General features: G+C 34.9%; 1 protein-coding gene across 1 annotated transcript; it reads left to right on the top strand.

The window, feature by feature from the left end:
- The first annotated feature begins 950 nt into the window (after positions 1-950).
- LOC104411707 (centromere protein P-like) lies at positions 951-13,099 on the top strand. Its single transcript, XM_010022196.1, has 6 exons — positions 951-1,087; positions 1,956-2,113; positions 2,467-2,555; positions 5,915-6,003; positions 11,262-11,361; positions 13,079-13,099. Exons 1-6 carry the CDS (start codon positions 951-953, stop codon positions 13,097-13,099), a joined length of 594 nt encoding a protein of 197 aa, XP_010020498.1.
- The last annotated feature ends 1,381 nt before the right edge of the window (positions 13,100-14,480 follow it).

Here is a 14,480-nt window from a genome sequence, read left to right as displayed (position 1 = left end):
CTGGATTCGGTTTCTGTAGCAACTTAGGACTACTTTTTATTTGCAGCACAGCTGCTTGTGCAGTTAATTTAAACCAGCTGGATATGCTCCTGGATGGGCTTGTGATTAGTTAAAAAGGTTCTTAAAGTCTTTGACGACTTTAGGTTCCTGATTTAACTACTGAATTTAGAGGCTATGCAGTGATCTGTGACTTCAAATTGGCTTACTAATTATATTTGGATTCAATGAATTCTTTGAGGAACTAATGCAACAAAACTACGTTTTTATTGCAATTGCTATCTATATTGGAGAAAACTTTTTTCTTGCTTTTTTTATGTGAAGTCAGAAATACATTGTCACATTCTTGCTGCTATCTAGTAGCTGCCTGTATTCACTAGAGGTAGAATCTTTCCTGTTCATGATGCTTTTAGCAGAGTGAGCTACCATGTTTTTTAGGAAACTTTTTTGCATTCAGAATTAATGAGCAAGTGGCTTTTCTGTTCTTGTAGTGTGTTTAAGTGGACTTTCTAGGGATTAAGTAGGAGTTACATTAATGACAGAGTGCTGTAGAGTTAAGAGCAGCAAGCCTAATAATGTTTTCAAGTTGGTGGCAGAATTCCTGTCAAATTTGGTTGCTGAGGATCAAGGTTTATATGTTAATTTAATCTTCCATTGTATGAATGTTTTGACACCCTAGAATTCTTTATGAGGGTATATACTATTGTACTTGTTGAAGGTACCTGGATATTTAAAAACTGTATTTAATAATTCTTCAGTTCTCTAAATTCATAAAATAATAGAGTTGACTCATTTTAAGTAGAGGGGTAGGAGAAACAATTGCCTAATGCTATATTTGAATTTCTTAATTCCTTGGACAAAAACTTTATTTTGAATATAGTTTTGTCTTGGTTTTTCTTTTCCCCTAGGAAATATACTTATTTTGTTTTATCTAGTAACATTGATTCTGAAAAATGGACAGCAATGTTTGTCAAGTTTATGAAGATGAAATCCATTCACTGGAAGAGGAAATTAAACTATTGGCTGAAAAGTATGAAGATAGCCAACAGGAATCCACCTTTTTTTCTGATGAGGAGATATTAATGTCAATGTATGGGTTTTTTTCACATGTTGGGTTAATAGTGTTTCTTTTGTCAAAGTTGTTTAGGATAAGCTTTTGCCTCTGTTAGGCCTTTCCCTCTGTTAGTTTTACAGTGCTGATCTTGTTTAGGACATGGGCTATATATGGAGAAAGATCACAAATAATAAATAGTTGATCTCTCTCTTTACTGTCTTCTGTTGGTAGTTTGGGGGGGTTTAGGGTTTTGTTTTTTTGTTTCCTGAAAGGCAATGTTAGTGGTTAGAGCATGATATCGGGTACATTGCTGTGCAGGCCCTGCAAAGTTGTCTGCAAAGGCCATATTTTCCATTATGCACTGTGAAACAGCTCAGTGCCAATTTAATTAAAAAAAACCAAACCAAAAAAACAACCCAAAACAAAACAACCCCAAAAAACCTGAGAAGATGGGGATTGGAACTGGGGACATGTACAGGTGTGACTAGATATATGCTAAACAAAATGCCATATTTGATCTTTTTATTTACATTGTTTAACTGATACTCTACAGTAAACGTACACTCCGTAGATAAAATAAGTAATTTAGATAGTAAAGGCATCACAGCTCATTTTTGTTGTACATTCCTTAAAATGGATACTTGCATCTCAAGACTTATAATAAAAGCTGTCTACACAGTAGGACACATAAAATATTTATGTAAGTTAGAATAGTTTACTGGTCCTACTAATGTCTTCCATCTGAATTGTGGCTTACTGAAAACTGGTCTTGCTCAGAAAACCATCAGATCATGTTAGAAGTGCCCTTTTTAAATGGTATTGCTGTACTGATGTGACAAAACATATTCTTATGTCTTGGTCTTTTGCCCTTTTGATTTTTTTTGTTTTTTCCTTTCAATTCTAGAAAATCATTCCAAAGAGAACTTCGGGGAGAATCTGAGGGATATGAATCTCCATCAGACCTGAAAGCTCACCTTGAAACTCTAGAAACAGATCTCTCATTTTTAATGAAATTTACTGGTATTCAGTTCACAAGTCATTCCAAGAAAACACTGGAAAAAAGTAAGCATTTTTGTGCCCTTTTCTGGTGCTATATGAGCATCCTGTTTCCATTCATTGCATTTACAAATGCATGTTGTAATTCTAATTTCAGTTTTAGCAGAAAGACAATTATTTTGAAATACAGTAGAATTTTCTCTATTGACGAGTAGTTTTTGAGTATTTTCCCACTGCCATAGTGGGAAAACGAAAGACTGCTGTAAAGCTAGATTTGGTTTTTTTTAACATCTTTAACTTGATTTTGTTATGTGATGGATGATATCAGATGGTACTTTCAATATGATGAATGGAAGAGATGCAATAGTTGTTGTATTAGAATTCTAATCAAGTGTTTTGTTAACTTCATTTTATAACAGCTAGAAACAGAACAGTGAGGAAGCACAGATTATCAGGGAATTGCCACTCCCTGTCTTTTCAATTGGAATTCCAGCTTCTTGAAATGCAGGTAAGGATCAATGAACACCTAAACCCCCAACAACCACCAAGCAACCAAACAGAACTTCAAATGGACAAATGTCAATACTTCCTTTTCCGTCTGAAAATGGTATTTTGTCATTTTGATTGCCTGAGTCTCCTTAACCTAAGTCTCAGTGGGTTGCTTTCACTCTGTAGCAGCTGGACCCAACTTTTGAATTCCATGTGCATCCAAGCAAAATAGTTCTGAAGGTCAGGTTCAACATTCAGTTGTGAAATCCTTATCACAGAATCATTTAGGTTGGAAAAGACCTTTAGGATAATAGAGTCCAACCGTAAACGTAACACTGCCAAGTCCAAATCACCCTTCCTTCCCAAAACATGCACCCTGCAGGATGCTCTTGCAGTCTAACATTGAAGTAAAGCCCTGAACAGCACTGGATTTCCACCAACTCTGCCAGGTACCTGCTGGGGTCTTGTCCTGACACAGCACTAGTTTCATCCCACAGCTGTCTCTGATCTCCCCCCAGCACATTCTGTAGTCAGGTATCTTGTTCTGGAGACTGGAAAATTCCAAACCTTACTTCTCTTGAGGAAACTGAAACTAAAACACTTCAAACTTGAACTTTTTTTTTTTCTTTGCTTCAGTTCTATTTCTAATTTGCTTGGGTAGTGTCAGCAGCCATTACGTCACAGGACTGCACAGAAGTTGTACTAAATACAGATTTTTTTTGCAAGGAAGCTCTTTCATAATAATCTATTCTTAGCACAGAATTCAAAATGGTAAACAGTGGAAAACAGCTACTATCCCAATTTGTTATAATATACCCCAATTTTTAATAATATTTTTGACATCAGAAGTTTCCTTCTTCTGAAAACTTACTTTTCGGCTCAGCTTTAAAGGTATTTTTTAAATTGAATGTGATTGAACTTAATAGTATTCAAAACCGCCTTGCTATGTAAAGCTGTTCTTTCTAATCTTAAGAAAAGCCATATCATGAATTTAGAAAATGAATATTTAAATAGTCACATGTGGATTGCATAAAACGAATGAGGTAATTTTGCAGTCTTCTTAAGTCCATGAATGACTTGAAACTTACGGCCCCAGTGGTACTATTTTACCATGTTCTTGTATAAAACTGCAGTTAGGTTTGAGCATGGAAATAGCTCACATCAATCACGCTAACTTGCTTAGATTAATATTAATGTCTCACTTGTATGCTCCTGTGGAATGATGACATCTTTTAGTGTCAATCTAGCTGAGATGATGTAAATTTACTGGATGTATATTCATAGCTACATTGATTGATGCTGCTTAAATCTATTACACCATTTGATGGCAGCACTTGTCCAAGTAATGCCTGGAACTTGTAGTATTTCAGCACGGATGAAATATGCTGGAGTAAGAGGCATATAGAATACCAAGTGTGTATATTTAGAAAAAACAATTCAGGTCAGTAGGTTGTCTGTGGATGCAGGAGTCTGCCTCCATAGCTCTCAGGAAAGTTGTGACTTCAGGCCAGACTAAGACCTGAAAATTATCTTTAACTTTTTTATGCCTCTGGCTTCTTGTGTATAAAAATGGAGAAATGTGTTTTCTAAGATATGGCATAAGGGGTTGTATTCAAAACAACCTGTACTGAGATCAGTGTGGGCAAGCTAGTACGGTTGCAGCTTTTTTTTTTTTTTTTTTTTTTTTTTTTGGGAATGCTTTGTAGGTAGCAAATACATTAGTATGCAGCAGAAGAGGAAGGATAATTCTCTAATTTGATCTTAAATTCTTACATGTCATTCACCTTAAAAGCTGTATTCCAGGATACGGTTGTACAAAGAATGGTGGGCAGATCTGATTTCACTCTGACTAGCTTTAAATGCTTGAGGTTGTGTCTGTATTACTGTAGTATTGGTCACTGACTGCCTGACATCTTAAAAAAACAACTGAGATATACAGTTTTGGCACAGTCTGATTAATGCATAGTTCATGTTCCCAAGCTGACTAGTGTTTTGCCAGCTTAGAGTGCAAGCTAACAAGCTCCTATCTGCTCACCATTGTGCATAGGTGAATGTTTACAAAGATCAAAATGTGAGTGAGGAAAACAGGCAAATGCAAAAGCACTGTTTTATTTATTTTCCTCTCTACCTGTCCTTAGGTATTAGGAGAGGACGTATACAATTAGTTTGAAAATCTGCCAAAACACGTCTAAACCTCTTGAGAAAGCAATTGTTCGAGTTGCTTCCTGCTCAAGAGCTTTCCTTTTGAATCTTCTAATTTGAAGATTTACAAAAATCTTAGAAAAGCCAAGTTTATTCAGAAGGTAGGATGTTAGCCTGTGGACTACCAGCAACTTCTCTACAACTCCATGCATGTGATGAACTTTTTGCTCTAAATTTAGAATGATTTTTTTTTTTTTCTGATATTATTTACTCAATCCACTAAACTTTGTAGTGTTTTGGTTTGCTTTTTCCATTTTTAGTGATGACAGTGTTAGCAGCATACCTGTCCAACCGGTAGTAGGGATTGCTGTATATGTTTGCATATCCAGCTTGTCTATTTAGTTTCCGTTGCCATTCCCATTTGCTTGTTGTGACCGGGTATAAGAAAAATCAAGTACAATGTCTCCAGTAGAAAGTGAAGCATTTGCTATAGTCTTCAAGCCATGATTTTAAGCTTTTTCATTCACTGTTATCTAACCTGTTACTCTGGTGTGTTCAAGAATGTGTTAAAAAAAAAAAAAAAATAAATTCTTTGTGGCTTCATTTCTACTATATGAACTTGGTGGGGTGTTTTTTTTTTGGCGTTTTTTTGTAATTTTAGGAGGCTGTTAGATATCTAGAAACACTTTATTTTTACTATCACGCACATATCCCCCAGTGACAGTTATTACTGTAAAAATGTATGGAATTTGGGGCAAAACTATAGGCTTTAAAATGGAAAAAAAAAGGAAAACAGGATTTTTTTTAATTTTAATTTTTTAAAACTTAGGATAGCATTATTGTGGTTTTCAGATGAAACCTTATATTTGAATTTTCTGATATATGTGACAGCTAGGGATTTTTCTGGAAAATTAAAGGAATCTTAAAGAAGTGATATGAAAGGAAGTAGATGGACCTCTTTTATACACAGATATAAAGGAAGACTTCTTTATATTTTCTCAATAGCTGACAAGTTCAGCTATTGTTCCAAAGCCTTGTTGTATGGATAATATTGATGCTGTTGAAATGAAAGCAATTGTCCACACATATAAGCTGTAGTTTAAAAAATGCCATTTTAAGAATTGTGTTACTTGGCATTTGCATATATTTTTGCTTATTTTATATACAAATAGATACATCTATTTCTCCATGTTAGAGAAATTTCTAACATACTGTGTTGTTACTTATCTGATCTAGAGCAAAGCAAATGTGTCTGCTGTTATTACGGATCTCAGCATTATAATGGAGCCTGGAGGAGATTCAGATTTGTCCAAATTTGTGTCAAGGTAAGGCAGAGGTTTTTGTTGAAGTAAAGTTATTGTATGGGATATCTGATAACTAAAGGCAATATTGAGTTGTCATGTAAATTGCTGTCAGCCAGTTTCTGTGTTTGGTAATGTTCTGTTAGCCCAACCTAAACTCTTCTTACTCCTTGTCTGTATCCTTCTGGAGAGAAGATGAAATTTTTAAGGCTGGAAAGGAGCATTACAAATGCATGTTAAACGGAAAGAGTTTTAGGATTATCATGTGTTTTAGCTGTTTGATTTTGTTTGGTTTAAAGAAAGAATAAGATAATCTCAGCTATCATATTTTAATTTATAAAATCAACATGTTAATTGCTGCTCAGATGTGTATGCGAGTTGTAGATGTGGGTGACTAATGGCTAAAAGTGTGTCCCCAGAACCACTTTCCAGTAGTTGCCTGTTTCTAATCGTCTGCTCACCATTCAATTTCTTTTCATCAGGATTTGTTTCACTGATATTTTAAATATAGTAAAATATAGTTTAAAAACCTAGAGTAGTGTATTTGTGCAATGGCTTAAGAAAATGTGCATACTAAAACTTGAGCATATGACCGAATGCTGCTGCTTGATTGTTTTCTGGAGGTTGTTACACAGGATGAATAATGATCAATTTGTCTCCATTATTCCACTTTGAAATCTGCTAGCAGATCTCTCTGAGAACAGATCTTTTCTTTCTAATTATTATTGGGTAGTTTACTTAATCCTATTCTCTAAGTGATTTCTGTAGTTTTATATTATTTAATTAGACTTTGGGAGGGAGAAGGAAGGCAAACGAATGGGTGAAAAGAAAGATCTGTTCAGTTAGCTCAGGCTTCACTAGCCTGTACTCTGAAACCTGAGGCTTTGGAATTTCCATACAAATACACTAAAGCTAGTGGTATAACTGAGAATAGTAGTTGACTGCTCTCAAGAAGTAGGGTTTAGAAGAGGAAATTACCTTGTTTGTTGTTGGTTTGTTTGGGTTTTTTTGTTTTGTTTTGGTTTTTTTGGGTATTTTTATGAGCATTTTCTGACAGCAGAAGCGTCTTGGAACTTAATAGTCTTACTGGAAAGGAATGTGTTGAAGTAGTGGCAGACTTTATTTCATCCTGGCTTAAGCACTGCTGCCTTGTCTCTGTCTCTTCACTACCCTGGTCCTTTTCCATGTTATGCCAGTATTAATGAGTAAACATAAGTTTTCATGAGTGAGGTAAGATGAATTAAGGCTTTGCTGTCAATAAAACAAGCAGTTCGTTCTTTCTCCTTAGCTCTGTTTGCATGTACCATCTGCTGACCTTGTGTTAGTGGGATGCCCCTGACTATGTCACTAAATATCTAACAGCCTTGGCCACCTTGCCCTTCCCCAACCCCTTGAAATTTATTTTTATTCTCTTTGTCTTGTCCCACAAACAATGTTTGTTGCTGATCTCGGGCAGTAGATATGTAACCAGAGTGGGACTGATGTTCACTATGTCTGACAGCAACCCTCTGTTAGATTGACTAAATCTGATTGTGTGATCTCCCTTTATGGCTTGTTTTCCCAATCCCCTTATTAAACTAGTTTTATTTTCTTTAAGCCCTAATCCCCTCTTTCCATGTCCAGTTTCAGGCTTTTTCCAAATTGCTCTTTATTCTTCAGTGCATCAGCTACTCTTGGAATCTTGATTACTACCTATTCCTTCCCTTTCACTCCATTCTTGCTGTATCGTTTATTCTTTTCAGCCTCCCTACCGGTCTCCTTTTCCTTCCTTTGCCTCCTTGGCCTAATCTTGCCAAATCATTGTCTAGCTCTGTTCTATTTTCTGTGCTGGCCTGGATTTTTTCTCTCCTCAGTTTTTTAATTATTTTTTTTTTAATAAGTTTTTCATAATGCATGACAGAAGAAGGGTCTTTAAGAGCACCAGACTTAAAAACTTGGCATTCAGTTGTGATTTCCAAGCCCATAATGCTTTGGAAGAAAACAGAGGAATGCTAGAACACTTCAGCAACATCTTTTTAAAAGAAGCAAAATTCAGCAGGCTATTTTCAATCAGGTACTGCTGCAATATATAATACATTTTTAAAAGATGCACTATTCCTTAAATATGTTGTAACAATAAAATATGTATGCAAATGGAGTCACATTGTTTAGTCTTCTATTTTGGGATTTTACTTGTCTCCCGTTTGTGCCAGTTATCACTTTTATTACACTTCGTAAGTGTTGAGGACCACAATACCTGTGAAAGTCTCGGTCAAATTGAATGTGTGTAATTTCTTTTTTTCTTTTTTTTTTTTTTTTTTCTTTCATTTTTCACTTGATATCCCATTAATTGTAGGGTTAGTTCACTGCTGCGTGGATTACTTAGTCAAATAGAAGTTTTCAGATGATTTCCTACTTTTTACTAACTAGTTAGAATTTGTAAGTCAGAGTGAAGGATTTAGGACAGGTCTGCATTTAATATATATTAAACACTGCATGGGCAAGGTATCTTGGAAATGAGGGGAAACATGAATTCTTCCCACAGCTGTAAGTCATTCATTGGTTTTATATGTTAATGCAAGAAGTCTTGCATACTGCACTGAGTTAAAATATATTTCCTCTCACAAAATAATTAAAGGAGTCTTAAATACTTTTACTACAGTTAAGTTTCTTATATAGTTTTGGTGATATTATTTTGAAAAACGAAATAGTGTCGGGATGAAGGTCATGTGATTTTAACCTGACACAGAGTTACTCTCTGCCTGAGTGTGTTTTTTGCTGGTTTTGGATAACCTCTTTGTTACATGGATGTTGGCTTTGGAGATGGGCGGTTTTGGCTCCCAGTGGATTTCTTTTTTTTTTTTTTTTATTTGTCCAATGACATTTTGTAATGCTAAATTCTTTCCAAAACAAAAAAGAGGCTTAAGTTTTTAACATGCACTCTATTAGTACCTTGTTATTTTATACCAAGTTCTCTTAGCATTTTAGTGTTTGTTGTAGTTGGCTTCAGCATTAGGAATTAGGCTAACTTAGTCTTATTAGGAATTATTGTTTATGGGAACTTTAAGTGCTGTGAGACATTTAACTGAAATGGTGCTCTTATGCAGCCTTTTGCTTGCAAATACATAAAAGCATGTCTAATGCATATGTCTGTTCATGCCAGCACAGGTTTTCCTGTTTTCTAAACACTGAATCCAGTGTTCTGGTTTTGGATTTAGCCAACACTATATCTGTACATGACAGAAGTATGTACTCAGATATAATTGGAAGTCTAACTTTTACATTTGGAACTGGTTCTTTGAACTTGTTCACCAAAATTGTGTTGTTCTGCTTGGTGATTTAACTTTGAAAATTTTCATCTGCTATATTGCCTAGAGATGAATCTGAGAGGAAAGAAGTAATTAAACCAAACTAAAGGTATAATGCTAAAAACAAGGTCACAAGGTTTGTGATAGTCTTTTAAATTGCATAAAAATGGATACTCATGCCAAATTTTAAGAAAAGAATTTTAAGTATGTAGTTTTGTAACAATTGTGTTGCACTCTTCTAGGTATGTAGATTTAAAAAGTATACACAGTATGTATAGAATCATGTTCACTAGATAGTGAGATGTGAGCAGCCATTACTAAGTCTTGATTTTTACTATAGTATGTGTAGATTTCTATATGTACAGTTATGAGTTATGGTTATAAAAAGCTTTCCAGAACATAGAGCTACTTGGCTATTGTAAATCAGTACGTGTCTGCGTCCTTCCAGGGGCTCAATTTTGCCTGTGCTGCCAACAGTTTTTTCACCTTTGCCTGATTTTGTTGGCAACTGTGACTACTGTGATAACTTCCTCTAATGATACTGTTCTTTCCAGGCTAGGATAAAACTTGTTTGGCTTTTCCTTTACATTTTCAACATCTGAATGAACTTGATGTATTTTTTCCCATTTATGTTTGTGTAATATGTTGAGCATTGCCATTCCTGTACGTTAAATACAGCTGGGTCCTAGGCACACTTCTCTCTTGAATGGCTGAAATGACTTGGTAATACACTGTTGCAACCATTCTGTTAGTGGCCTCCATCTTCCCCTCTCAGTTGTTCTGAAGATCCAAGAAGAATAGCTAATGTTGAACAGAAAGGATGTTAAAAGTCAAATTTACATGTAGAGTTTCGATCGTTTGTAACTCTGAAATGTTCTCAAATGTTAGTCTGGCATCTTCCTCAGTCAGGTTTTGTAAGCTTGTGAAATCCTGTATTAGTAACTGAAATGAATCTTTGTATTTTCAAAGTGGTGCTTGCCAGGTATGTTTTCACAATGGCTAATAGTCTTTTTCCTTTGACTGTGGCTTTATATCAACAATGACATGAGGCTGGTCACCCTTATGATTAAAGAATCATGTTGCTTCAGGTATTGATACTTAGTTTTTGTGGCATTTTCGTTCTTTCCATTCTTGACATATTTCTTTTGTAAAAACTGCACACCCTTTATGAGCAGTTTTCCTCACTCCTCCTGACCACACTGAGTGGATCGTTGGCTATTTGGCAGTTTGTGTCATCTTAAGGTGTCTCCTTTACTTTCTCTGTCCTGATTATTATATTACTAGAAATTTGAAAACAAAATATTTTTTTCTGTTGTGCATTTCTTAAAAAGGAAACCCCTCCCAGACAAACTCTTCTTCCCCCCCTTGGCACAAACCAGCCTCCTCCCAGCTATTACTGTCTCTTTCCTCTTCTGATTAGAGCTCAGAATCTGTTAATATGGTCTTAATGGTTGCTGTCACACATGGTCTAATGAACAGATCTTGCTTACTGGTTTCAAGGTTCATCTTGAAAAGCTGAATGTCATGTGAGCAGAGGCAGATAACATGTCATGTAAAGATTTAGTTGAATAGGACAAAGATCTTCCCAGTTGTAGGTTCAAGTTGTTTTACTATGCAACATCTTGAAAGTTATTTGGTAGATAAGAGTATGACATGAACAAGCATAAAGTCAAACTCAGATTTTACAGGCGACTATTTTGTCAGTTTATCACATTTTGCATTGAAGACTAACTTGATTACTGCTTACCTTTCTGAGGAGTTGAAAATACGGTTTTGTAAATGAATTCTTCAGTATGTTCAGTGTCTACACTACAGCTTTTTTTCCTGTTGCGATAATTTTTTGGGGGGCAGGGGGAGACAGGGGTCTTTATCTCTGGCTTCAAATTTGAACAATACTGATCACAATTTCTGTAAGGAAGAAGTGAATTTTAAGCTGTAGAATTGGTACATCGGACTAATACTGTTTGGGTTAAACAATGTATTTTTCTTCTTTAGTGCTGAAGAACGTGGAAGTCTTTTAACATTTTTCAGAAGCCTTTCGTCTTATGCTGAGTGGTATGAGCATCGTAGATGCACCTTCCTACATTTCAAGGTAGTGTCTATCAAGCTTTTATGTATTGGTACTGTATTTAGTTCTTTAACTAGTTCGTTAAAACAGAGCAATGGAGGTGAAATTAGTGCTCTTTGGCAGAGTATGGGAATCTTAATTTTGTATGTTGTGGAGAAGAGTATATTAGAGAAGAGTATTAGCCCTTACTCGGTGTCTTGAATTTTTTTACCATGCTGTCATGTTCCTCATACATGGGGAAAATAAAAATATCTGTGCCTTTATGTTGGGGAGTAAGACAGGTTTTCATTGGTATTATGTTTTATTTTGACCAAAATAAAGGCAAAAGAGGAAATGAAAAAAAAAATAACATATGTAGTCTTTGGCACTGACATGTTCTGAAGGACTGGATCTGTCTCTTGAAAATGTGGCAGCATGTGTTCGGGCAAAGTGTTTTACTTGAATGTGAAATAAACTGTTCCTCACTTTTAACTGGAACATAGTATTTGAACTTAGTTTTAAATTGCCATTATTTGGCTTGTTTGTTTTGTCTTTGTACCAATTTTAAGGTAAACAACAAACCCTTAGAGTAAAAATACTGCAGTCTGGCAGACACAGAACGTCTTATATGATGCTTAATGTTAGAGGAGGATGTTTAGTGCTTAATTGTGTGTGTTTTTTTAATTCAGTTTTATTTACTGTTATTAAACTCAGCACCCTCTTTACTTTTCAGCTGTAGTAGGAAGTAGGAACTGCTTTGTTTCCTATTTTTTTGAATCTTTGAGGCCTTTCTGAGTTCTGTGCTACATTAAATGATTTCTAACAAAAGAAAAAGAAAAAAAAAAAGAATTCTGTCCTCAGCTGAGTAACAAACCGATGTCTAATCCTGCTGGTTTTTTTACAAGGACTTTTCTTTAATCCCTCCATAGAGAAGGTTGAGCACCAAGGGCTTTATGGTGGTTGGTTTTTGTTTGTTTTTTTCCCCAACTTGATACTTTCTGATGCTTGGATCAACTTCATGACAGCAGTCACTGTGGTTTCTGGGACAATGATTCAGTGAACTGGTTTCTTTTGAAAATTTAGTACAAAAATAAAAATAAAGGAGAGAGGTCTGGAGATTGTTGATATTCCATGTCTGAACAAACACTTTTAAAAACTGCTTAAGATACACACAATTTAAAACAATGTGGGGATATATTCATTGCTAGAAGATGTGTGAAGATAAATTCGTGAAGACATGTCTTACAAGTTTGTCAGTATTACAAATATTCTTTCTAAAGGTATTTTTCTTTCTGTGGACAAAGATGCTGTTGAAAAAGGCAAACCAATTTGGGATAATATTTATCAAGTATGATTGACTTTGTGCTTATGAAGAGTCTTTAGGCCTTCTTATTTCTGCTGTCATTAGAAATGATTTCATTTAGAAATAAAGGGTTTAGAGATTGAATCTGACAATTCAAATACCAGATTGCTAAGGAGAATGTGTATTTGTAACCTAATGTTCTGTAGTAATTTGTGTGAAAGCAACTAGAAATATGCTTTTAACATATATAAAAAAACAACTGAAGAGGCTTACACTAGTAAATACTCATACTCGAACAACATTAAATAATGTGTCTGTAATCTTGGGTTTGTTTTCTTTTTTTTTTTTTTTTTTCTACATGTTTGCTAGACCTAGAGGCAGGTAACTGTGCACAGTATTAGAGAGATTATTTGGGGGTGGGATTTGGGGTTTATATGTTTTCATCAATTTGTTATTTAAAAGATTATCCAGACTGTTAAGTAGGAATAGAGAGTGCTTCTAATAGTATTCTATTGGAATCTGTTAGTTACAGTGTAGTGTAAAACCAGGAAAGGTAGATTATTTGTTTCTTTTAGTTTGGTACTTAAGAAAGGAATAATGTAGAAGTGATTGAATACTTCAAATAATAATGAATGTTTGAAATGAATGACAATTGCAAGTTTCAAGCAAAGTTGGATAGCACTGTATTTCTAAAAAGTTGACTGTCACAAACAGCAGATTTGTAGTGAGAGTCTTCCCAGTTATCAAGAGTGATGGTAATGTTCAGCTGTAAGCATTTTGTGCTCTGCATGATATGCTCCCTGACATTGTGCTTCAGCAATTGTGTTTTTTTTACTGAAATAGGTTATTGTACAACTTGAATGCTTCGCACACACAATGATTGATCATACAGTTACTAACTAACCTCTGCTGCTGCTCCTCTATTCTACTGGGGAAATCTACAAGGTAGTGCTTTAAATAGATTTTTTGAAGGGATAAGTGACACATCCCACAAGTGTTTTGTATGGCATTACTTATATGGCAGGTCTTACTGTATTGCCACAGTAAATACTGTGTCTGCAAAATGGATTTATGTCTGTGAATAATTTTCTGATCTGAATATGCTCTAAGTCTGCTATGAGGGTGAACAACTGAAGCATGTTGGCATTGCTGGAAGAGCAGGTTATTGAAGCTGATATTGATAAACAAGAAAAAAAATTCAAGTTTTATTGGAAATACAGAACACGAATGAGTGACAGGAAAAAACCAGAATGGTGTACATTCAGCTTGATATTAGTACTAGTCACACAAATAGGTAAAAACTCCTGCATACTGACGCCCTTCTCACTTAATGATTTGAATTAACTTGCTATGAATAGGGAAAGTAAATTAAAACATAGAAGATAAGTTATTGCCTGCATGAGGCATAGCAGTTGTCTGCTTTGGTTTGCTCACAAAATATTAAGAGCTTTCATTAGTGTTATTGTTGATACTTAGTAATTTTTCAAAAATATATAGAACATTTTAATGCAAAATTAATAATGTAGTAGTGATTAGGTCTTAGAATGTTTACATGTGTATATATTGCATAAATGTGCCTATATTTGTGTATACACATAGAATTGTTTTCATAGAAAGAGTTGATGATATTTACTGATCCTAATAATGTCGGAAAGAGCTTTATTTAGTAAATAAGATCTGTGATGAGAATAAGGTCAGATGCCATTGGTTATGTATTAAACTTCTAGCTGAGTTTTGCCTATCTTAGTCATTTATCAAAAGAGGGATGAGAGAATTGCTGGCTTGCTTTTTTCCTAGTATAAATTATGCTTTGGGGTGATTTTTTTTATTTTTTTTTATTTTTTTTTTTACCTTTTGTTAAAAA

The sequence above is a fragment of the Nestor notabilis genome, unplaced genomic scaffold (assembly GCF_000696875.1).
Source record: "Nestor notabilis isolate BGI_N333 unplaced genomic scaffold, ASM69687v1 scaffold3939, whole genome shotgun sequence".
Lineage (NCBI taxonomy): Eukaryota > Metazoa > Chordata > Aves > Psittaciformes > Psittacidae > Nestor > Nestor notabilis.
This window is presented reverse-complemented; position numbering and strand designations above follow the sequence as displayed.